This window comes from Perna viridis, chromosome 7, assembly GCF_037379345.1.
Source record: "Perna viridis isolate PV_CMFRI_1.1 ecotype Kerala chromosome 7, ASM3737934v1, whole genome shotgun sequence".
Classification (NCBI taxonomy): domain Eukaryota; kingdom Metazoa; phylum Mollusca; class Bivalvia; order Mytilida; family Mytilidae; genus Perna; species Perna viridis.
In genome coordinates, this window is record NC_142451.1 from 31,318,554 (window position 1) to 31,342,803 (window position 24,250).

At 34.1% G+C, this 24,250-nt stretch overlaps 1 protein-coding gene across 1 annotated transcript; it reads right to left on the reverse strand.

The window, feature by feature from the left end:
- Positions 1-1,480: 1,480 nt before the first annotated feature.
- On the reverse strand, positions 1,481-24,218 carry LOC148612285 (zygotic DNA replication licensing factor mcm6-like). The gene is made up of 16 exons (XM_088593582.1): positions 24,036-24,218; positions 23,129-23,272; positions 21,907-22,017; positions 20,113-20,275; positions 18,847-18,986; positions 18,295-18,407; positions 17,583-17,728; positions 16,981-17,131; positions 13,936-14,327; positions 12,628-12,783; positions 11,447-11,575; positions 10,999-11,160; positions 9,607-9,730; positions 8,568-8,705; positions 7,731-7,870; positions 1,481-5,819 (listed from the first exon to the last, which is right to left on the reverse strand). Exons 1-16 carry the CDS (start codon positions 24,125-24,127, stop codon positions 5,709-5,711), a joined length of 2,412 nt encoding a protein of 803 aa, XP_088449708.1. The 5' UTR covers positions 24,128-24,218; the 3' UTR covers positions 1,481-5,708.
- Between the last annotated feature and the right edge of the window lie 32 nt (positions 24,219-24,250).

Genomic DNA, 24,250 nt, shown 5'->3' on the forward strand with positions numbered 1-24,250 from the left:
ACAAGTTGTGCTCACAAGATCCATGGACATACAGACTGCCCCCAAACTTTGTTTGCTGGGAGTAATTATTATGGTACAAATAAGGGGATATTTATTTGCCAAAGTGTCACACCAACTGAAGTTTTGTGAACACATTATAGTTTAACTATGTAATGAATAGCTCTTTTTCATAGTGGTTATTAGATGGGTTTCATGTGCTTTCCAACTTTTGTCAAATGGACAAAACACTATTCTAGTACTGACACAACTTTATAGTGATTTTAATACGGCTTTTGAGTTTAAAGTTGTATCAATTTATTTGAAAGAATAGAAGTTCATGTACAACTCCATTCTTGTATGTTACGAACTAGCCATTGCTTTTAACGGGACTTATAACCCCCACACCCATCAGTACAGAATATGACTAATTACTGACAATATGCACATCTCCATATAGTAATCTAACACTCCATTTGGTTTCATTATAATCCTGCAATTCATTAAAGAGTTGCAGACATTTTACTGACAATTGCCCAAGTTCCAACAATCACCATTTCTACAATTTTTGTTCAAAAATTCCTGACGATATGCACAATCCCAGTGTGGTAATTTAATACTGATAAAGTTTCATTACAATCCTGTAAGTTGTATGCAATACAAGAGACCAACTTTTGCTGAAAAACCCTTGTCCAACAGCTGTTATTTCTGCAATTTTTGTCTGAACATAAATTCCTGACAATATGCACTCCCCATATGGTAATCTAACACTCCATTGAGTTTCTTTACTATCCTACAAGTTGTTATGGAGGAGTTGCAGACAACACATCAGACAAAGTTAAGCTGAGAAATACCCAAGTTCCAACAGTCATCATTTCTGCAATTTTTGTCCAAACATGAATTCCTGACAATTTGCACATCCTGATATGGCAATTTAACACTTAAGTCCTGCAAGTTGTTGAAAAATGGGGAAGTGTAAAAATGTAACAGCTATCACTTCTACAATTTTTGTCAAAACATGAACACAACAGTATGCACATCTCCATGTGGTTATATTACATCCCAATAAGTTTCATAACAATGCTGTAGACTGCATAGGAAATAGTTTGGACAGACAGACAGGGTGAAATAAAAATGAAGTACAAGATTCTCCCACTATATAAGGAACCAAGTCCAGATCCAATATGTATATAAAGGGGTATAAACAGATAATTTGACCAACTTGTCAAGTTTTGCCAAAACATAACTGACATATAGTTTTCTTGCCCTTACGATTCATTGAACAAAAAAAAACAACGAACATTATATAGCCCAATGGGCTCTGATTGGCTGAATTGCCCATCATGAAAATTACTTGCTGCAGAATCAGGAAAGTGCATATTCAGATGTAGATTTGGGGTTCAACGCCCAAGCAACGTTATTTCAGCTATATCCAAGCGATTTAGATGTAGTACAACTATTTACAGACCAACTAATAAAATGATAATGAAAAAAAACAAAAAAATAACGAGAGTTGTATAGTTTTATTCCATGGCTGTATAATGCCAACCTGTACAATTTTGAACACATGTTGTGGTAAAAGTGGAGACTGAATACATGCAATAATATATAATAATTCATTTATATAAAAGGCTGAACACATTGTAAGGCCCTGATTAAACACATTTGTTCTACAAAAAAATACTTAATAAAAGTTCCCAAAGGTCATAAATATTATGCCCCATTTATTACGAAGAATTGGCAGTGAATGATGTTTGTTTGAGAGACAGATATTAAATTTCTGGCAAGTAAAATGTTACTACAGGTAGAATTATATAAGCAAAAAGAAATATGAATCATAGAAATAATCTAAATAAAAGTTTAAGGATGCCTTTTGACACTAGCTCTCCATGTTTGTAAAAATATAATAAGGATTTGCTATAACTTATGCGAAAAATATTTTTAAAAGAGTCAGGCTAGTGGCTTAAAAATGGAACATATTGAAATCATGAAAAGAAGGTCATAAAACCTACTTCTAAATATATCTTTTAGGAGTCTTTTAGAGACAATATATTAAAAGTATGAAATTTCAGGTTCTATAAACAAGTTCTTTTACTGGCTCTTAAAATCATGTGGACTGGTTCCTCTTCTTTTGCTTGCTCTTAAATAAATTAATACAACGAGGACACAGTTGCTTTTTAAAATACAAGATAATTCATGTAGTTTTGAGCAACAACTGGTGGGATAATCCAAATACTATCCAAGAAACAATACTGTGCAATAAACACTCCATTGTTTTTTATTAAAGTATGAACATGTAAGTTGTAACTTTCTTTCCCAACAAATTCGAAAGTCTATAATAACCTTGAATGCAACTCCAGCACTTCTGTCATCTATGATTCTATCAGAACTGAATATGAATACAGAAGTTGAAAACAGTAAAAAAAAATCATTTTTGTATGGAATTGTCACTTTACACAAAATTTTGAGAGAAAAATACAATACATGGTTGTCCAAAAGATATATCACGATTAAAATTATCAATACATGGTTGTCCAAAAGATTTATCACGATTAAAATTATGTTAAACAATACTTATAATTTCTATCAAAATTGTTTAAAATCCTAGTCATAAATCAACATAACACTGGTTTAGGTCACAATGAATTTCAAAAATTGAATTTAAAAACACTAACATGTATAAAATAGTTGAAATAAAATGTTTAGGAAGAATGCCCTTGATGACAGTACCCAATTGTACATTGAATGTGATATAAACATGACTACAGTTGATTTGAACACATCTGGTCAGTTTAAAACAATCAGAAACATGTAAAAAATATTTCGAACACATTGAATACTTCTACAAAGCACATAATACATGTGTGATTCAATGAAGCAATCGGTGGAAGTTAATGTTGAATAAACTGAAAACAAAATAATACATGATTTCTTGATTGCTTAATAAAAAAAAAGATGGATATACACAAATTGTTCTTGATTGTTCATGTATAAATATAGAAATGTGACATTTTCTTTCACCAGGCATTAAACTGAACACACAACGGTAGTTGTAAAAGTGGAGATCTGTCTAAGTATATATCAATGTTTTTCTTCGAGTGACCTTACACATCTGAGATTTACTTTGCATAAGTTCATTAACAAACAACATATTTCATAACACAAGTTTAAAGAGATTATAACCAGTAAAACGGTTAATTTCAGAGGATAGATCTGTTCTTCCTTTGGTTGAATGACCATTACCTTAATAACTGCCAACAGTTAGTTACCAACACAGTTGAGGAGATTTAAACTTTTATCCGACATAGATTGAAATACCTATTGAATAATAGAACTTTAAGTACTTCTCCTTCTAAGAATCAGGCAAAATGTGTACAAGGTGTGGCACATGAAGGAAAAAAATACAGAGATGGTATTGCAAAAATGAGTATTTACAGCTGATAACCTCCAGAAATAACGGTCAAAGTGTTAGTAAAATTTGCCCTTTAAAGATATTGCTAGGTCAAATTTAGTTGTAAAGCACTTTTCCCTTACAAGTAAGCAGTCAAAAAATATCTATGTCACAGATGCTTCAGGATAATTTCAAATAGCTTTTCAATTGTTTTCTAGATAAATTAAATATATTTGAGGCAAAAAAGACCAAACTGAGTTTTATGATGTGCCACCCATTGCCTGATTCTTACACAGAATGGTACTTAAATCTCGTTCTCAATTGTCTAGTGAACTACCTATGGCATTTATCAGGTAATGGTCAATTCTTTACAAAGAAGACCAGCTCTATCACCTGAAGTTAACTGTTTTATTCACTGTAACAAAATCAACAAATAACAAACAGACACTAGTTTGTGATGTGCCATATCTAAAGGTATATATCAATCTACAGCACCTATTATACATATGTACAAAATGAATTAACAGTTGGGTCGTGTTCAAGAACATTATTTGCCCTTCCTTAATATTGCTTTTAAAACAACTATGAAACAAAATAATCGAAGGATGAAAAAATAAAGGAACTTTCCTTCCAATATGACATCTCAAAAATGTTTTGTAATGTTTTGGCATATTTTTTTAAAACACATGGAAAGACAATATCCATAAACAGAGTTCACATAAAAATACTATTTGCACTTTTGAAAGCACACACTTCATTTATAGCTGCTTTTCAGTTGTCCAGTGCACATTTAACTGCAAGAAGTATTAGTTTTTTTAATAATAAAGTTGGAAATATTTGCAAGAGTGTGAAAAAAATATTGTGAATTTAAATATGATATTATTACAGTTTTGGTTATAAACTTGTAAAAATTGAAAACCTGAACATTTACACATAAGAACAAATAAATTATAGAGTTTCATTTTTTCTATACAACATACACATATACAACTTATGTGAAAACTCATGTATATTACAATTCCAGTCAAAATTCCATCAAAATGTTCATATACACATAAAATATACAAATTATTATTGCTGTAGAAAACGAAATCAAACTCTCAATCTGTATGCATATTTTACAATCAATTCATTCAAAATAAAGTGTTATACAGTATAATGTACATTAAGTAGGAGTTAGACCTAAAGTAAGGGACGTATTTCTTGAAATCAGTGATATGTTTGTATCATATTCAATTTCACCAAAGCCTTTCAAGCTTTCACTCAGAACAGAATGCTTACACAAGATTGATGTAAATGGTGAATACAAACATTCCAATGATTTGTAATAGTGGTGTCCCTTCCCCTAGGTCTACCTCTTTAAGCATATTCAAATAACGAAGATGAATTTACAGGAATGAAAAACAAAATGATATACAGTGAAACCTGTCTAAACTAAACACTGGATAAACTGGTAATCTGTGTAAACCTAACATCTTCTAATTCAACAGATTTATTGTTGCATTTTCCCACCACTGTCCCAGGGTTAGGGGGGAGGGTTGAGCACTCACAATCATGTCACATACTTTATGTGCCTGTCGCAAGCCAAAAACCTGTATACCAGTGATTGTTGTTCTTTGTTATTCGTTGTACATTTTTTTTTTGTATAGATTAGGTCAATTTCATCTTTTATAAATAGTTTCACTTCATTTATTTTAGGGCCTTTTGCAGCTTGCCTTACGGCCCATCATTGAAGACATGTACAAGTTTAATTGTTTCATGACTTGGCATTAGGTGGATGATTGTCACATTGGCAATCATACCACATCTCCAATAAAATCTTCTGAATTCTCTTCATATCAATTTCAATACATTTTGAACCTGACAGAATACCTGATCTAACCCAACAAATCTATCAGTCCAAAAAGAGATTGGGTTTAAGCAGATTTCACAATACTTTATATTATCAATTTAATGGGTAGCAAGTCATATGAAAATCACCTTCTAAAGAACGAAGAATCACAGTAACTGCATACAAATTGATTCAACATAACTACTTGGTAAATAATACCTCTTAGAATCTGATTGGTTAACGAATTTGACAACATAAACATAACAATTATTTACTGAGTGTCATGATATAAACAAAATTGCAATTCACATATATAATAAAGCACTTATATGAATTGATTTTCTAAGATAAATTATCCTCAGAAGATAACCTGTTTCACAGCCTAAACAATATGTGTATTTTTAAGACAATTATTAGAATTTTCAGCCATATTAAATTAACTCCATTCATATTGTTGGCATTATCTTTTGACAGACTTCCATGTCTTATCTGAATTCAAACTGTAAGCATCTACGAGTCGATAACATAGTTTGGATGGACAACCAAGAACGGATCATCTTCTCTCACTAAACTTTCACTTGTTTTTAACCCAGTCTGTTTCAATTCTATCAACACATGATCCTGCAACAACAAAAAAAACATTTATGAATATTATAAAAAATTAGAAAATGTTCCTCTTTACAACAGTACGAGGAATTCTGTCTATTCTACACACATAGGAACCAGGTACAGGGTTGATTTTACAATGTCAAAAAAATAACAACGTGGAAAATTGGCAAAATCAAAAGAAATATACAGTAAAAAAAAAAAAAGAAGAGGCTCCCAGAAGCCTGAATTGCCCACCTGGTTGAATTTTGCCTTTCAAAGGCAAAGAATATGTCCAACAATTTTGACTCAAGAAGTCTCTGGTAGAGCTTATCATGAGGATCATTTTAACAATTGAAAGTTTCTTTTAATCTATCATAGTTTTCAACATAACTGACTGAAAACTGTTAAAAAAAAAAGTCATTTTTCCCCTTTCAAGGCCACTAACTCTTACAAAAAGTCATCTGACAACTTTTATTCCTGAAGACTTTTGTAGTCTTAATAATAAGGATCATTTCAGCTATTGAAAGAATGTGCCTAAACCTAACGGTTTTGGATATATATGCGAAAAACATCTGACAAATCAAAATCCCCACATCAGATCTATGCAGGATACCCCAAGGAACATTCATAACAAGTTTGGTTTCAATTGGTTAAATAGTATCAGAGGAGAAGAGTTTTGAAAAGAAATAACATTAAAAATAGCAAAAATCGTTGAAAAAGGGCAATAACTCCAACATGGCTTAACAGATTAAGACCAAAATTTAACCAGTTATAGATCTCATCATGCTGAACACTTTTACCCCGTCAGAATTTAGCTTAACCTAATGCTTTTAGAGATATATGCAAAACTCTGCTGTCTGACTGTTCTATTTTTAGTAATGGTGGCCATGTTTTTTGACGAATCAAAAATCCCTACATCAGTTCTATGCAGGCTACCCCAAGGAACATTCACAACAAATTTGGTTTCAATGGGTGGTCTAATAGTGTCATGGAGAAGATTTTTGAATGAAATAACATTACAGATAGTAAAAATCGTTGAAAAAGGGCAATAACTCCAAAACGGCTGAACAGATTAAAACCAAAATTTGACCAGAGATAGATCTCATCATGCTTGACACTTCTACTGTGTCAGAACTTAGCAAACCCTAACGGTTTTGTAGATATATGTGAAAAACTACTGTCTGACCCTTATGTTCTATTTTTAGTAACAGCGGCCATGTTTTCGACGAATCAAAAATCCTCACATCAGTTCTATGCAAGATACCCCAAGGAACATTTATACCAAGTTTAGTTCTAATCAGTCAAGTAGTTTCAGGGTATATTAACGATGACAGACACCAAGTGATGGCAATAGCTCACTTGGCCTTTGGCCAGGTGAGCTAAAAAAAAGGGCTTAAAACCAGATATGAAAAAGCAGAATTCCACTGAAAAGCAGAAAAACTTCATCTCTGCATGTAAAAGACTACAATACAGAACCCATTTGTAAGATATGCCCGATCTACACTATGCAAGAGCACAAACAACCTGATCCTAGGCCACAGACATACATTTTTTCATTCAAAATTTTTAATTCTTATCAAGATTCACAGGAACTGTAGTTCTACTAACACAATAATTACTTCCTACATTTTTAATGCAAGTGTACCAGTTCAACCACTATTGACAATAGTCATTTAATCATTGTAATGTGGGACACTAGAAATTCAAGTTTAAAGAATCTTCAATATTTTTTAAAAATACCCAAGTGTTGTAATCCAGCCCTGACTCAACAGAACTATGCGTAATATTCTAAATTGTTTGTGATGCAATGAAATCTTATGACTTTGTTAGGCAGGAGATGACATGAAGGTTAAGAAAAAATTTCTCAGACCAGTGTTACTCTTGTTATTTAGCAGGCAATCCTTCATATTTACTTATAAATATACCATTAATCAAAATACATACATGTAAGACAAGTCTGTCAATAACTTTCTCAACAATAGTTTTTCTCTCTATCAGCTCTGCTTCCGAATCAATGTCACCTTCAATTTCTCTAAGGTACCATTCAACAAGACCACTCCTTCTTACACCTTGTGTTTCCTCATCTAAAAACATACGAAACTGTTGTAAATGAATTTTATTTTTTTAATTCTAAATCAACCTGGAGAAGTGACACTTCTTTATTGAATAAGAAGAAGAAACACTTTAATACATGTACATCTCTTCAGTGAGAACTTTCCAGTTTGATTGCTCAACCCCTACAAAGGCAAAATCAAAATCAAGTCTGTTTTCCCGTATCCTATCTACCCATTAAAATTGGTCCTACCCAAATTTATTTTATTGCCATTCTCTGACTAGAATTTTTACAATTTTCAACACAAATTTTTACTCCTTTGATCATAGTTCCCAACATTTGAACGTTGGGGAAGAATTGTTTTCCTTACCTACCTAACCTTAGTCAGGAGGTAAGGTCAGCTAGTGAAACTAAAGACATTTTTAGTGTGGCCTAAGGCAAGAAGAATGGCTTCATTGTCAAAGTCTTTACAGACACTTACATCTGGATTTAAAGTAACATGCAAAATTTCTATTGGAGGCATACATTTTAAGTTCGGGTATGGTTTTCATGTGCTAGGAGAGGTCTAAAGTGATATCAGTGGAGAACCAATAGTTAACAAAATCTACATGAACTTTACACACAATTTTGAACGTTGTAAAAAGCAACCATCAATTTGGGGAGAATAAAATGGTGAAATAAAATGCTCCATTCCCTCATTGGTTTCTATGAAGAACGACCTAACTCACCCATAGTTTCCTCCTCCTGTCTTCTTAGATAAAGAACCAACAGGTTAGCAAGGTGTTTATAATCCTCATAAGACAGTTTAAGGCCTTTCTTTGGTTGAGTTTCTGGTTCTGCAGGAGTTGGTTCTACAGGACTAGACTCTGAAAAACAAAACTTCACATACAGAACTTATAAATACATGTATTTCTTCCGTTCATTTAACCCCATGCAGGTCCGGGTGTCCAAAGAATAGGCCTGCAGCAGTGCTAAGCTTGTCGTAAAAGGCGACTAAATAGTGCTCAGAAACCTAGCCAAGGGCTAGGCGCTGTGCCCACAGAGCAACTGGGATGTGTGCCCCAGGTGGTGGAATGGGGTACCCCTGGTGTGTTACATCCTGGGGTTGTCAGGCTATAATACGGACAACCCGACAGCAAACCATAGTGGTGCACCGTGTTGGGAAAGATGCCATGTTCCTCGCATGTTAAAGAACCCTGCTGTGGTATTCGATAGTAGGAACCTTTGCACTCAGCCACAGGAGGCTAAATTCATTGACCCTACCCATCCCTCCCTTTTTCTAGTGGCAATCAAAATTTATCGACCCTATTTTGCCTGTGTTCCATCCCTTTTTTCATCATTCCATGTTCATTTTAACATCCCTTTCATGTTCATCGCCTGAATATAGCTGAAATATTGCTGCTCGGGCGTTAAACCCCAACAATCAATCAATCAATCCATTCATTTAATTTCTGCTTTCATATATTACTGCCAAATTTGAAAGATATATGAACATGTATGGGATAGGATATTACTAAACTTACATGTAGTAAATATAAAACTTAGCAACATATTTTAACAAAGTAGACTTCGATTTAAATCAGAGAGTGCTATCCCAATTTGTTCTTTTATATGTCGGAGGCACTATTTTTTTTCCCAAAACCATTCTCTCAAAAATTTGAACACCAAATAACTTCATCTACATTTTCAGGTACAATGGACATTTTGTCAATCAGTAAAAATAATGAAATAATGCAGACTTTTAAATCTGAAATATTCATTACAAACCTTCCATTTCTACATCCTCCTCATTTTCTCCTTCCTCCTCCTCCAAATGGATATCCGGCTGTTCTACACGAATGATAGACTTATTCAACAACCTGAATGCTTCCTTTACATGCTTTGGTTGAACCTAAAAACACAAGTTTTTATCAGCAGTTGTTTTTTCTCCCTTAGCAACATAATTCATATATTAAGCATGCCAAACATACTTCAATTGAAAATGATAAGGTAACTTGAAAAAATTTAAAACCTACTTTTGAAAAGACTTGAGAAATAATAAACTTATTACTTAATATTATTGATAGGGCAGATAGATGTCTCAGTATTCACTAACATACAGTGGAAGATGGGAAACAACTCAACTATTTCTAGGAGTAATTTATCCAATCTCTCTCATATTTGCGCAGTGATTAGTCACCATTGTTCATCTACCAGGGTCAAATCATGTTTGTAGCAAGTGTTTAAAAAGTTTACTTCAAAGAAGTGCAAGTGAAAAAAAATAATGGTCAACTTAAACACATAGACCACAATAAACTAACAGCCCCCTTTATTAAACACATAGACCACAATATTGATTAAACAAACGGCCCCCTTTATTAAACACATAGACCACAATATTGATTAAACAAATGGCCCCCTTTACAAGGAGTTGAGTACCACCTACTGGGTTTAAAACCTGTGTTAAGTAGCCTTCCAAAAGAGAGCAAGATCATGGTCACATAAAACAGGTCTTTATATAAAATATAATTATTATATAATTTTACTACAAAGGGATATTTTGTCAGTCTTCTAAGACAATTTATTGCTGAATATAGGCGGTCACTAAGACGGTTTCACTGTAACTTTAATCTTGATCTTTGACAATTAACAAGGTTTAAATTTACAAAATCTGAACAAAGCTTGATCAGAATCAAGTGAAGAAAGTTGATTCCAGAGTGCTAAAAAAACAGAAGGATTAACAGAATCAAATGAAGAACAGTAACTCTACTATCACTTAGCAACTTCTCAAACAAAGGAAAAATTCACTTCATTACTTAACATTATGCAAAGGGCAAATATATGTCTCAGTATTCACTAACATACAGTGGAAGAAGGGAGACCACTCAACTATTTCTAGGAGTAATCTATCCAATCTCCCTCATATTTGCGCAGTGATTAGTCATCATTGATCATCAAAACAAGATATTAAAGTTCTCTTTTTCCTTAAATTTCAAAACTTTTTTTGACTGTTAATGGTAAATTTACATCCCTAATATAGAGCTACAACAACTTAATTAACTACAGACACTTAGTGATCTCTTTGTTAAACTTGGAACTCAATATTTCAAAACATATCTGAATTTAAAGCCATAATAAACTATTTTAGTCAGACCAAAAAAAAAATCGAGACTTGATTACCTCATCTTGACAGTGTAACCTTGCCATGCCTTCTGACAATCTGATCATACTTTCCAACTGTCGTACAGTGATCCTCCATGATGACTTGGCTGCCCCTGTACCGTCACGTTGACGTAGACGTTTATATTCTTCTATCATATACTCCTGGGCATCTTTACTGATCTGTGGTGATAACAATCCTGCTTGTAAGCATCGACTAAATTTCTAGTGTATGAAGTTTTTTTCTAATTATACCAAAAGAATTTGTATTAAAACATACTGAACATTAAAAAAAATGTACTTGAGATTCTTTTTCAAATTTTTGACAAATAAAATGTCAGTAAAACAAAGCAAATCCATTTCAGTTAGATAGAATCAGCTTTCCAAAATTAGTGAAACAAGTCTTGAACTTATACGTCCATCTCAAATCAATTTGTCACAATACAAATTATCGTACTTTATGCATTACCTTTGGTTTGAACTGTCTAGCAAACATAATGTATCTAGTTATATCTTCTACGGAGTAGACTCTCTCCACTGACTCGTCAACTCTACTGTGTAAGTCTACTATTCTCCTGGCTATAGCATAATCCGTTACCTGCAATACAATAAGTAAAGCTTAAAAATATGTCAATTTGTACCCATAATCCATAACATTGAAATCTTTTGATACGTCTCTGGAACTATTTAGCTAGCACCTGTTTTTTCACAAAAGATTGTTGTAAGAGAAAAATCAATTATGTCACAAGTTTGTTTTCATTATTTTATGGACCAGGTGCACCAATAGGATAAGCGTCCTCTACTTTTCCAGAAACATCCGCCAAGTTGCTCATAAAAGTCAAGTCCGAGGTAGATGAAAGAGGAAAGGAAAACTATGACACAATGAACAAATCAGTTTTCATGGTACAGATGGATACATCATAATGATCCACCAGATCATTAATAAAACTCCTGTAGTGACAACTTCAATCTTGTAGCAACATAGCCCTGTTCCAGAAACCTAACTGTAAGAAGTCTAGCACAGTACAAAAAGTCATGGCAAGCTCTGGCATGAGATGTGACTTGAAAACTCCATACACGGGTACTGAAGGGATGTTGCCACAGATGTAAGGAGAGTTGACAATTCTGAATGAAGTCATCACGTTGGTCGAAAAGTTTGGTCAATAGTAAGAGTGGTGTCCCTTACCCTAGGTCTACATCCACAAGTGCTATTATTTATACCTTGTAGTTTATAACAGGCTTAACGTAAAGGAAAGTTTTAGTGATGCTAATTCACTGTGGACACTGACATTATTGTCCAGTGAACAAGTCTAAATCTAAACAAATACTTTACTACTTTAAATGACTTTTCTTTCCAGTTAGCTCCTCCAAAACACTGTCAGATTTGCCATGAGCAACACATAAATTTAAAATGTTAGCTATAACCCAACAGGGCATCTGGTGCATGATGTCAGTTTTTAAAGTAGTTTCCACATGCTCCAAAATTTTCTGTACTTAGTTTCAGTTGTTATCTGTTCTTAGTAGCTCCACTCTTGTTTTTTTCCCTCACTTGTCCCATGTTTTGAATATGGTTGTATTCAAGTTTCCCTAGAATATATTTTTGATAGAAGTTATATCTGTTCAATACAGAATTTTTTTTCTAAGACTTACCTCATTGCATTCATCAACAAGGATAAAGAAGAGATCAAATCTGGACATGATAGGTGCTGTCAGGGCTATGTTCTGCTTCAGTGACTTGGTTCTGTCATATCTACTACCAATAGGGTTGGCTGCTGCTAACACAGATGTTCTAGCATTTAGTGTAGCCTAAAAAAAATATTGATATCAAAGCAAACAAGAGGCTCCAAGGAGTCTGAGTTGCCCATCTGGTTGAATTTTGCCTTTCAAAGGCAATAAATTTAACAAGAAGTTGTCAAACAATTTTGACTCAAGAAGTCTTTGATAGGGCTTATCATAAGGATCATTTCAACACTTGAAAGTTTCTTTTGATCTATCATAGTTTTCAAGATATTGACCGAAAACTGTTAAAAAAAAAATAAGTCATTTTTCCCCTTTCAAGGGCACTAACTCTTACAAGGAGTCATCTGACAACTTTTATCCCTGAAGACTTTTGTAGTCCTAAAAATAAGGATCATTTCAGCTATGAAAGAATTTGCCTAAACCTAATAGTTTTGGAGATTTATGCGAAAAACTACTGTCTGACCGCTGTTCTATTTTAGTAATGGCTGCCATGTTTTTTGACAGATCAAAAATCCCCACATTAAAACTAGCAAAAATTATTGAAAAAGGACAATAACTCCAACATAGCTAAACAGATTAAAACCAAATTTTGACAAGAAATAGATCTCATCATGCTAAACACTTTAACTCATGTCAGAAGGTTTGGAGATGTATGTGAAAAACTACTGTCTGACCCCTGTTCTATTTTCAGTAATGGCGGCCATGTTTTTTGACAAATCAAAAATCCCCACACCAGTTCTATGCAGGATACCCCAAGGAACATTTATACTAAGTGTGGTTCTATCAGTCAAGTAGTTTCAGAGGAGAAGAGTTTTGTATAATTGTTAACGATGACGGACACCAAGTGATGGCAATAGCTCACCTGGCCAAAAGGCCAGGTGAGCTAATTGAAAAAGAGGTTGTTTTTCTCAAATAACATGATCATATTCTTCCATCATTTTCATTGGTTATTAAAATAGGATTCAGAAAAATTTTGATTATTCATGAGTAACAAGCTTGTTTTTTCTTATTTTTCGTATTACAAAATTATATAGTTAGCCCTGTGACTTTATACACACTTTGATAAAAAAAAAAAAAAGTAGTTTAGTGATAAGTTCTGGATATCAAATTAAACCAAAGTGTTGGATTCCCTATAAAAGATTAATTTTACAACTCCTGATTCATGCCAGTAGCAGACTAAACATTGTTAATAAAATATTTACATCAGCTATGTTTTACCTTGACTCCAGCCTTGGTTATGGATATGGTCTGTTGTTCCATGGCTTCGTGAATAGCCACTTGATCCTTGGGGTCCATCTTGTCAAATTCATCAATACAACAGACCCCATTGTCAGCCAACATAAGAGCACCTGCTTCAATAACAAACTCATAAGACTCCTCATCCTTTACAACAGCAGCCGTCAGACCAGCAGCACTACTAGCCTTTCCGCTGGTGTACACAGCACGAGGGCTGAATTCCTCCACCTGTTTTAGAAACTGACTTTTGGCAGTACTTGGATCACCAACAATACAGATGTTAATGTCACCTCTTAGATTGGTACCTTCAAGCGTGACTTTTGGTACGCCTCCAAATAACATGAGTAGAATTCCTCTTTTGATTTCATCATTTCCTGTTGGAATAGAAAGCCAGAGACACAGTGTCAACTAATTTTCAAGTATTTTACTTCTAATTCAAGCTAAGGTACTCAACCTCTATAGCTTTACATCACCGGTGATTCAGTTGAGCATTAAAATTTGAATTGTCACTTTACAACGGCAGCCACATCAAGCATAAACATAATTACATTGGTTTAAGGAGTTTTGAAAATTTTACATTTCAAAAGGAAACCTCCATGTAAGGTTGATCTTTCCCACTGTTAACGGCTGCTTTTGAAATTTAACAAATTCTTCAAAATTGCAGTTTTCTTCTTGCCAAAAGGGAAGAAAAACATAATATACATTTTCCAATGCATAAATTGCACATGCCCTGTGTGACAGGGAAAGTGGAATCCTAGAACACTGCCTGGTAACCTTTCAAGATAACCATTGATCCAGTAATAAGAAATGAATTAATTCTGTCTAAACTCCAAAGCGGACTTTAAAACTTAGTGCAATCATGTTTTTAGTATTTTTCATTTGAATAAATTTACTGATTGATTGATTATGGTTTACGATACTATATCAGATATTTCATGCATTTCAGAAAGAGACCAACTGACCAACCCAACAGCACATGCTTTGTACTCGACACGCTGAGTCAAGAATTTTATTTTGTAGCAATAGCCTATGGGTAGGCATGTCACTCCGATCCAACTAATTATTCCAACTCTGGAGCAGTGTGGAAAACCACCGCTGGCCAAATATGAGTAGATGTGTAATTTGGCGAGTTCTCATTAGCTTACACTCATCAATTTGGCAACCGTCATTTGAATGGCCATTTCTAAGGAAATTTGACCAGCCAACAGGTTATTTAGTAAAACATCCCTTAACATCATACATTAAAAATATATTCCCTTCATTTTAAGAAGTTTAGCTTGAATGAATTTAGCATGATATGCACAATTATATTGACTTGTAAAGCATCGTTTACAATCAGCCACTTTAATTTCCGGTAAAAGGGCTGTGCCAAAACCTACTCGACGGTCCCGATCTCGTATTTGTATTCAAACGAAATTATCTTGGTGATTTAAGATATGTTACTTTGTAAATTAGTTATTTATTGTCAAAATAAAAATGAACAAGAAGCAAATGATAAACATTTTCTTGTTTCGTGATGATGAATCTGTTGTAATATAATTCTATTTTTAATATACGAGTTAAATAATGGAGTACTTATTTTGTTATTTGTAAAATACATGAAAAACTTCAATGGGAGGGAATATTTGAAAATGGAAAAATTTGTGATAAATTCAAAAAACAAATGAAAAGATAGTTGAAGAAAGAAAACTAGAGGCTCAAGAGAGCCTGAATTGCTCACCTGGTTAACCATTTGCTTATTTGAAAAACTTGAGGAATGAGACAGGCTAAGTTAAAATCAACTAAATTGTCAAATGCAGGAAATGCTTTTCATAGCATTTTCATGACCTGAACCAGAATTTTGCTAACGGCAACAATTCTTGATTTTTTTTCAAAAACCTATCTTATGACCCACAAGTTCTATTTTTTAGTAGAGACAGCCATATCTATTCACGGATTAAAAATCACAACAGTCATTTTGAGCACAATACACTGAAGAACTATTATGCTTATTTTCATTCAATGATCTTATATGGTTTTAGAGAAGATTTTCAAAGTTGTACATGTGAAAAAAAAAAACAAAAAAACTTTCAGGGGTCACAACTCCTACATTAGTCACTGAATAGTTTTGAAAATTTCAGCATAAGTCCTTCTCATGATGCTTAACAATTTTACCCCCCTGCCAGAAATTTGGTAAAGGCAACAGTTTATGAGTTATTTGCAAAAAACTGCCGTCTGACCACTATGTTCTATTTTTAGTAATGGCGGCCATATTTTTCATTAATCAACAATCCAACGGCCATTTTGTGTGGGATACTCTAAGGAGCATAAATGCAAACTTTCATTGAATTCTGTGCAATGGATTTTGATATTTTCAAAGTTACACATGCGAAAAATGGAAAAAAAACTGTTTCAGGGGCCATAACTCCTACATCAGTTGACCAATCGTTTTGAAAATTTTGGCATAGGTCCACCTCATGATGCTGAACAATTCTACCTTGCCAGAAATTTGTTAAAGGCAACAGTTTTAGAGTTATTTGCAAAAAACTGCAATCTGACCCCTATGTTCTATTTTTAGGAACAGCTGCCATGTTTTTTTCATGGATCAAAAATCCCAATGATCAGTTTGTGCAGAACACCCTAAGGAACAATCATGTCAAGTTTAAAACCTGTCAGTTCAGAAGTTTCAGAGGAGAAGATTTTTAAAAATTGTTTACACGACAACCATGGACGCCAAGTGATGGCATAAGCTCACTTGGCCTTTGGCAGAAGACAGTCAAATCCAAGAGAAAACAGATGACAGTACGGAAAAAAAAAACCTAAAACAAATTGACTAGTTGAATTTCTATTTGGCTAGCAGAGATCAATATTCCACTAGCCAGAATGGCAAGTTGGGAAAAAATGGTTTCCCACACTGTTGAGACAACATACCTTCACTTTATCTTCTACCAATTTCAAAGTCCCATTCAAGGCAAGCATGCTCCTATGAGATCACCAAGGAGGTTCATGTAAAAAGACCAAGACTGAATGTTATTTCCTATTACTTACCATGTATTGTGGGAAACAAGCTGTTACACAGATTGGTGTACAGACTTTTATCTAAACTCATTTCATACACTTTCTGCCATTCTTCATCAGTCATCTGTTTCTTGATAGTTTCAGCAGTCATCTCTTCATCCCTCATATCTCTGCCACCGAACTGGAAAGATTGCATCAATTTCAGAAATTATTTTATGAAATCAGGGAGCACATATTCAGCAGTTTTTTTTCCCCCATTTTTTCTTTACTCTATTCCCAGCACAAATTAAGTTTCCAATAACATGTACTTACATTAAATAATGAGTTCAGTTTACCAGCGCTTGTTCTATCTACATTGTTACATGTCTTCCCTAATAAATTGCTATATTCTTTGGGACAATTCGGTTCACAGTACATCGTGGCTGCCTACGACATTAACGATTAAATATTGCGATATGTACCATTGGAGAAAAAATGTATTGTTACATACCTATTCCCTAACAGGCATTTAACAGATAATACACTAAATCGGTGCCTTTTTAAAGAAAATTATGCTACGTGCTCCTTGCCCTTTGTCACTGTTTCAAGTGTTGACAAGAAATGCTAGGCCAATGATTTATTCAAAGACTTACTCTAGGGTTACCAGAAGACACTGTACAAGCCAGGAAAGCCATCTTATAAGTCAGATCTCTCACACCAAGAGCCTTCAGTCCCCTGACTCCCTCTGTATCATATCCTGAAGAGCCTTTCACTCTAGAACCAGTTTCTGCTCTTGCCGCTGAAAAGATTATTTTCAATGTAATTATTTCAGCAATACTGCTGAGGTCTGAATTTTAGGATCAAGGAATGATGAATTTCTCACAGTTAAGTTTACCAGCAGTGGATTAAACTGAGTTAAGAAATAAGACCTTTATCTATCTAAGAAATTAAGTTAAAAACTACCAAATTTCAAGTGATCTGTTAACAGGAAATGGATACTCCAACACATCCAATTCCATTACTCCATGGTGGGTTATTTTGGCAATTTTTGAGCTAATGAGTATACCAAGTTTCAGCATTTATTTTTGGTGCACCGAGTACTTAAGCCCGGAGTCAGTATTTTGCAGATTTTATTGTCTCATTTTTAGACAAGACCGCTACAATACTCCAAAATTATAGCCACTATACGGTATTGCACATACAGTAGAACCTATCATGCGAAATTACATACAATAGTCCGATTTGTTTTTAAAAAATGACTCATGTTTCAGCTTACAAAAATTATGAAAAAGTAGGCACACTAGCTACAGTAAAACATAATGGCCAAAAGACTGTAGAAAGGGTCATAAAAAATAAAAAGTATACCTGGTGTAGACATGGTAGAAACATCTGGAATTACTATCAGTGTACCCGTAAAATCAGCTTTGTCACCAGCTTGAGCCGTCTCTACGGCTTCAGCTCTCAATACTACTTCCACACTGCAATGAGATATAAGGAATATAACATACAAAGAAGTGTATATTGAACAATTTTTAAGCTAAATTACAATATGTTGATATTTTACGACATTACAGAGAATATTAAAAACTTCCAGACATGTTTTTTTTTTTTTTTTCAGATGAAAGCACTCACTTGTTGTGCGACGCCACTGTACAAACAGCATATGAATATGAAAAATTTTTCAACTTCTTCTGATTAACATTGTTTTATCTTATTTTCTATATTATCAAATAATGCTGCACTTACATCAATATACATGCATTTACATCATGTAATAAAAGAGAGATGTGTCAAAATGATGGGGAAATTCGTAAGTAACCAAAAACTGAAAAATTTACAAAATGTACTTAAACATAGACAGCCCTTGTTAATAGTAATAACATCATGCTGCTGTAAAGTCCTATCAATAGAACAAACCTTCTAGGTATGCTACCTCTAGGTAGTTCAGCTTGAGTTTCCTGTATTCTGACTTTCTGGAAGTCTACAAACTTCGACTTGTTCACATCCAGCATAAACCTGGACCTATTGTTACATACAGGATTGCGGCAAATAGATGGCTGAAATTTACATAACTCATTTAAAGCCCAAAGTGATCTTGATTCAACTTAAATTTTGTCCTTCAGTTGTATATTTATCAGGCATATACATGCAGTTCTACTTTCTTAAACAAGGCCAGTGTTCATTCCAGAGCATGTCCTAGCGCCATTTTGTGCAGATATTTATGCATGGTGCACAAAAACTGTGACATGTGGGCCCAGCGGGCGCAAAGTGTTCCGTAGGTTGATCTCCGAAATTCCAGATTTTTTTTTTGGTTCTGTGTCTGGACGCTTTTCTGTCATTTAAAAGGGCCAATGGCCTTGACCGGTTCATAGTAATAATGAGAAGCAAAAGTGAAAACTTTTCACAGGTCAAAAACAATTTAATGAAATTGCAGGCGATGTGCAGAGGACACCATCATTTACCTTGATCCTATTGACGGGACCCAGTAAATTACAGATCAGCCAGCCCACTGACTGAAAACAAACTGACATGGCCAATGAACCTAGAGTTGAGAATTTTGAGTGAAGATAAAACAGTTCATTGTTTGTGGGCCTGAGCCGGGTTGGATACGATCCCGTTAAGAACAGAAAGATGTTAAGTGGAGCTGCAACATCATATTGAATTACAATTTGAATCAACACAATGCCATAATAATAATAATAAAAAAAAAAAAAAAAAAAAAAAAACATACACTAGTATTTTTTATTCATTTGAAGTTGATGCATCTCACTTAAAATGAAACTATTAAGTGTATACAAACTTGAGGTTAAATTATTTGTTGGTTGAATCTTTCTTCTTTTGTAAAACTGACCCCTTATAATAGCCATATTGGCCCCCTTATTCTGAAAATGACCCCCTGTTTTGCTATCAAGGGGGGAAATGGCCCCCTTCAGCAATTTTCTGGAATGAACACTGATAGTATTATCAATTTTCAGTTGTGTTCATTGTTAAAACAGCTCTTAATTGACTTTGTGTAAATCTCTGAAGAATGAGCTGAAAAGACTTATAGGTATCAAATACAAACCATAACATTAGCACAATAAAATGTAAGCATTTAATAAAACAACCTTCCATTCTTAATACACTGTACTGTAGTAATAACATGGTAATTCTGTATTCTTTCAGCAATTTTTTGTGGTATACCTGTGTGTACTTGAACTGCTGTTCCACGTCTTTAATGATGGTTCTACAATCCAGACACATGAAAGTTCCACTGACAAGTTCAGGGTGGACTGGATGTGTTCTGACAACTTGACCAGTGATCTTCAGCAGGGTACCTATCTTAGCAGTAGTCAGCTCTCGAACTCTGTAAAGTAATTACCAGAAGATTTCTTACAATAATGTACACACAGTATGCCCAACCCCTACAGTTCTCGTCATTTTAATTTAAGTACTGTACAATTAACAAAGCTTTAAAACAAAAAACAAACAAACAAACCAACGATGGAATCAAACATGCAGCACAAGCCCAGCAAAACTTGAACTATGCAAAGAATAACTGTGACCCATTCCTAAACAACACCCATGCCTTACAACTAACGAAAATATTACATTTCCTGGGACTTACAAAATGTGTTTCAACCAACAATTCGGCGAATCAACAGATAAGTCAAAATATATCGTTTAAGTTCAATGTGACAGAAATTTATTATTAATCACAGTCATTTCATTTCTCAACAAGATATGTGTATATAGATATGTGTTAGTTTTATATTTTGTCAAAGTATTGATTGATTGTGGCTTAAAGCACTCCAGCAAATATTTTAGGACATGAAAGTTTGATAAACTGAGAATACCCTACTTTGAACTAGTCCTAGTGCAAGTCAAACAGCTGCAACTCTATCACCTATAGGTCCTGAACTTGGAAGAGAAGCAATGAATATCAATTTTTAAGTCTGCTGTGACTGAACTGATATAAGAACTCACTATGATATCTCTCACACTCAAGGTTATTCAGTACCACAAGATCACCTCTAGGATTAATCAAAAGATCAAGTAGTATGTGGTAAACATTTGTTTTCTTTTCTTCAGATGTATGGAGTGAAGCTACCAGCAGTCCTAATTCTAATGCTTAGTAACAGAAAGACAAATGAGTCACAAGGACAAAAACTGGCAATTTATACATAGTAATATTTTCTAATCAAAAGTGTACTATTTTCATATTTCTTGACAAGCCTAATTCAAAACAAGACATTGCTCCTAACGGGACTAATACCCCTGAAAGCCAGTTAAACCCTGTACATATAGGGACCAGTTTGGACAAACTATCCATATTGGACACAATTTTTGTGGGGGATCGATATGCACTTTTGACACACAGTTTTGCTGCCATTCTAAAACACCAAACTGTTTGTTAATGACAACACAGTAACAGAATACCACTGCAAATTTACTTTAAACATAAAATATTGACAATATGCACACATCTCTATGGTAATCTAACACTCCATAGAGTTTTCATTACATTCCTGCAAGTCGTTAAGGAGGAGTTGTGGACAACGCATCAGACACTAGATTTGTTTAAAAACACCTTAGTTCAACAGCTGTCATTTCTAAAATTTTAGCCCAAACATAAATTAAAGTAAATATGCACATCACAATTATGTAATTTAACACACCACCAAGTTTCATAAAAATCCTTCAAGTCGTCGAGGAGGAATTGCCGACACCACATCTGACCAAATATTGCTGAAAAACACCTAAGTCCATCAGCCACTATTTCTACAATTTTCGCCAAAACTTAAATTCCTGACAGTATGCACATCTCTATGAGGTTATATTACATCCCACTAAGTTTCTTAACAATGCTGCAAGCTGCTTAGAAATTAGTTGTGGACAGATAGATGGACAGACAGACAGGGTGAAATCTATATACCCCCAAACTTTGTTTCATGAAAAAGGGGGGGGGGATAATGACAAGCAGAAATGAGGTCTTACTTCAGTCGAGTAGGGACATCTGTGAAGCTGACATAGAACTCTTTAGCTGGAGGAATCTGTCCCCAATCTTTTGCATAATTTCTTACAGCTCTGCACAGATATGGATATACTCTGAAAACAAATTTGCAAATTTACAGTTTGTCATGAACTTGGTAAGTAAAACAAGTACATAAAAACACAGGTCATCAACTAATGAAAGAATTTTTAAAATTCTAAAATTTCTGATTCTGAATTTATTTTTACTAAAATGGGGTTTTGTACAAGTACATGTAATTTTGTATCAAGTTTCAAGATGTTGCTAGTTTATATCTTACTGAATATCACAGTTTAAAGGAGAAGACGATATTGTGCAAGTTATAAATATTGAAACTTATCCGTTATACATTCATGAAAATTAGATTGAAACAAAATAATTTCCTTTTCTTAACTAATTAATCCTGATAAATGATAAGGGAATTTGAATTTCCCACACCTATGGGTGCCACCATGATCGGTTGAGCTGTGACATCACAAAGTCAGTTTGTGAAGTTAAAGTAAATAGGTACAGCAACTGATAACGATGTCTGAAGAAACCACAAATCTGGGACTTTTCCCCTATAATTTCAGGTCCAAATATATACAGAAGACATTGTGGCACGTGTCAGCAAATGTCAGACAACATTGACAAACAACAGGATTTGCAACCAGAAGACTAGATTGTCTGAGGAAAATCTTACGGCTACTTCTGGAGAATGTTGGTGTTGCCGTCAAAAAACCTTTTGAATATTTCTCTTTGATCATTTGTGCAACTGTAAGCTTGACAAGACAGCATGTTAGGTGATGAGGTAAAATTTAGAAATATTTACGGAATACTCTTCATTTCCATGTTATATGCAGTACTTGAACCAGTACCAAACCGACTTAGTGACGTTATGAGCTAACTGGAAGTTACAGGTAAAATCAATCAGGTCTGCTTATGGTCTTCCTTCAGATAGTTGAGTTCTGCCAGATGACTATCCACATATATTTCAAAGATTTTGATTTTTGCATAGCCTTGAGCACTTTACAAAAGCACATTTTGCATTAAAGGTTCTTCATTTTTGCTTATATGCGTAGGATTTTACATAAGAGCCTAACTTCATGCAAAGGTGGTCTTCCCCTTTAAGAAATATGAAAATAATAATTAGCAAGTATTTATTTCTAGATAGGACAATTGAAAAAGATCAAGGTTGTCTTCAAATACCTGTAATATTCCTCTAATATGGTAACAGCCAACTGTTGGTTGAACTTTTCAACATCTTCATAACTGACTGTCAATGTGTTCCTCTCTGGTCGAATGAGTTCCTGGACCTCTGATAAGTACTTCTGTTGATCATCTGTCTGAAACCTTGAAATACAAATGTAGAATTTAACTACAGTATACTTGAATAGCTAAGCCATAAAAAAAAGTGTCGGATGCCCTAACTTGGCTGGCACAAAAAAAAAAAAACAGGGATGATCTTACGAGGTCAACAAACAAATTGTAAATTAGCAAAATGGGATGTAACTATACAAAGGAATTCCACTAAAATAGGAAAAAATCATGTCTGTAAATAGCACCAAAACTAAAATAATAAAATGTTTAGCAGTCTTAGAATAAAAAGTTCTCTATGATAACTCAGTACATGATACTGAGCAGTACATGTAGATTAGCATGTATAATTGTCATGAATTACTTAAACTATGGCCACTTTAAACAAACATAGCACATTTTACGGATACATTTCAAGAAAAGCTGCTCAACTATCATTTTTTTTCAGTTAAGCACAAACAAAATCAAGAAATCATCTCGTGATACACAATATAAAATTTTTTATTTAATATAATGATTTCACATACCTACCTACACTATTTTTTATTTCATCCATGTAACCCAAAACAAACGTATTTTTTTCAATGCCTCAACTAACTATGGCATTATATTATTAGAAATAGCAGAGACACTAATTTGTGTCATAATACCCATTTACTGAATTTGTGGGTGTTAGTAAAAGAGTGCCTAACAAATAGCAAACAAACTTGGGGACAAGTTGGGTGATTTACTATAATACCCCTGATTTCATTCAACAGATACGTTTTTTGAGCCACATTTGAGGTCCCCAAAATCTTACTCTTCTAAAAAATCTTGAAACAGCTTCTGACATCGCTCTCCAATCTGATCTTTGACTTGATTAGTAACAACTGCTTGCTCTGCTACATCCATGTTCTCACACAGGCAACAATCAGACCCCTCAGAATAGTTCGCTGTTTACAACAATGAAGGACTTTCCCGCCACACAGCACACGTGGCCAATGTCACATGATAAAAATTTTATGAGTAACCTCC

What these genes read in the sequence shown, in the direction of transcription:
- LOC148612285 (XM_088593582.1), bottom strand. Translation starts at nt 24,127, where the DNA reads ATGGATGTAGCAGAGCAAGCAGTTGTTACTAATCAAGTCAAAGATCAG. An exon ending in CTTGTTTCCCACAATACATG is followed by an intron (nt 14,328 to 16,980) that starts GTAAGTAATAGG and finishes CTATTCCAACAG; the next exon opens with GAAATGATGAAATCAAAAGA. An exon ending in GGAGGATGTAGAAATGGAAG is followed by an intron (nt 8,706 to 9,606) that starts GTTTGTAATGAA and finishes TTTGTTTTTCAG; the next exon opens with AGTCTAGTCCTGTAGAACCA.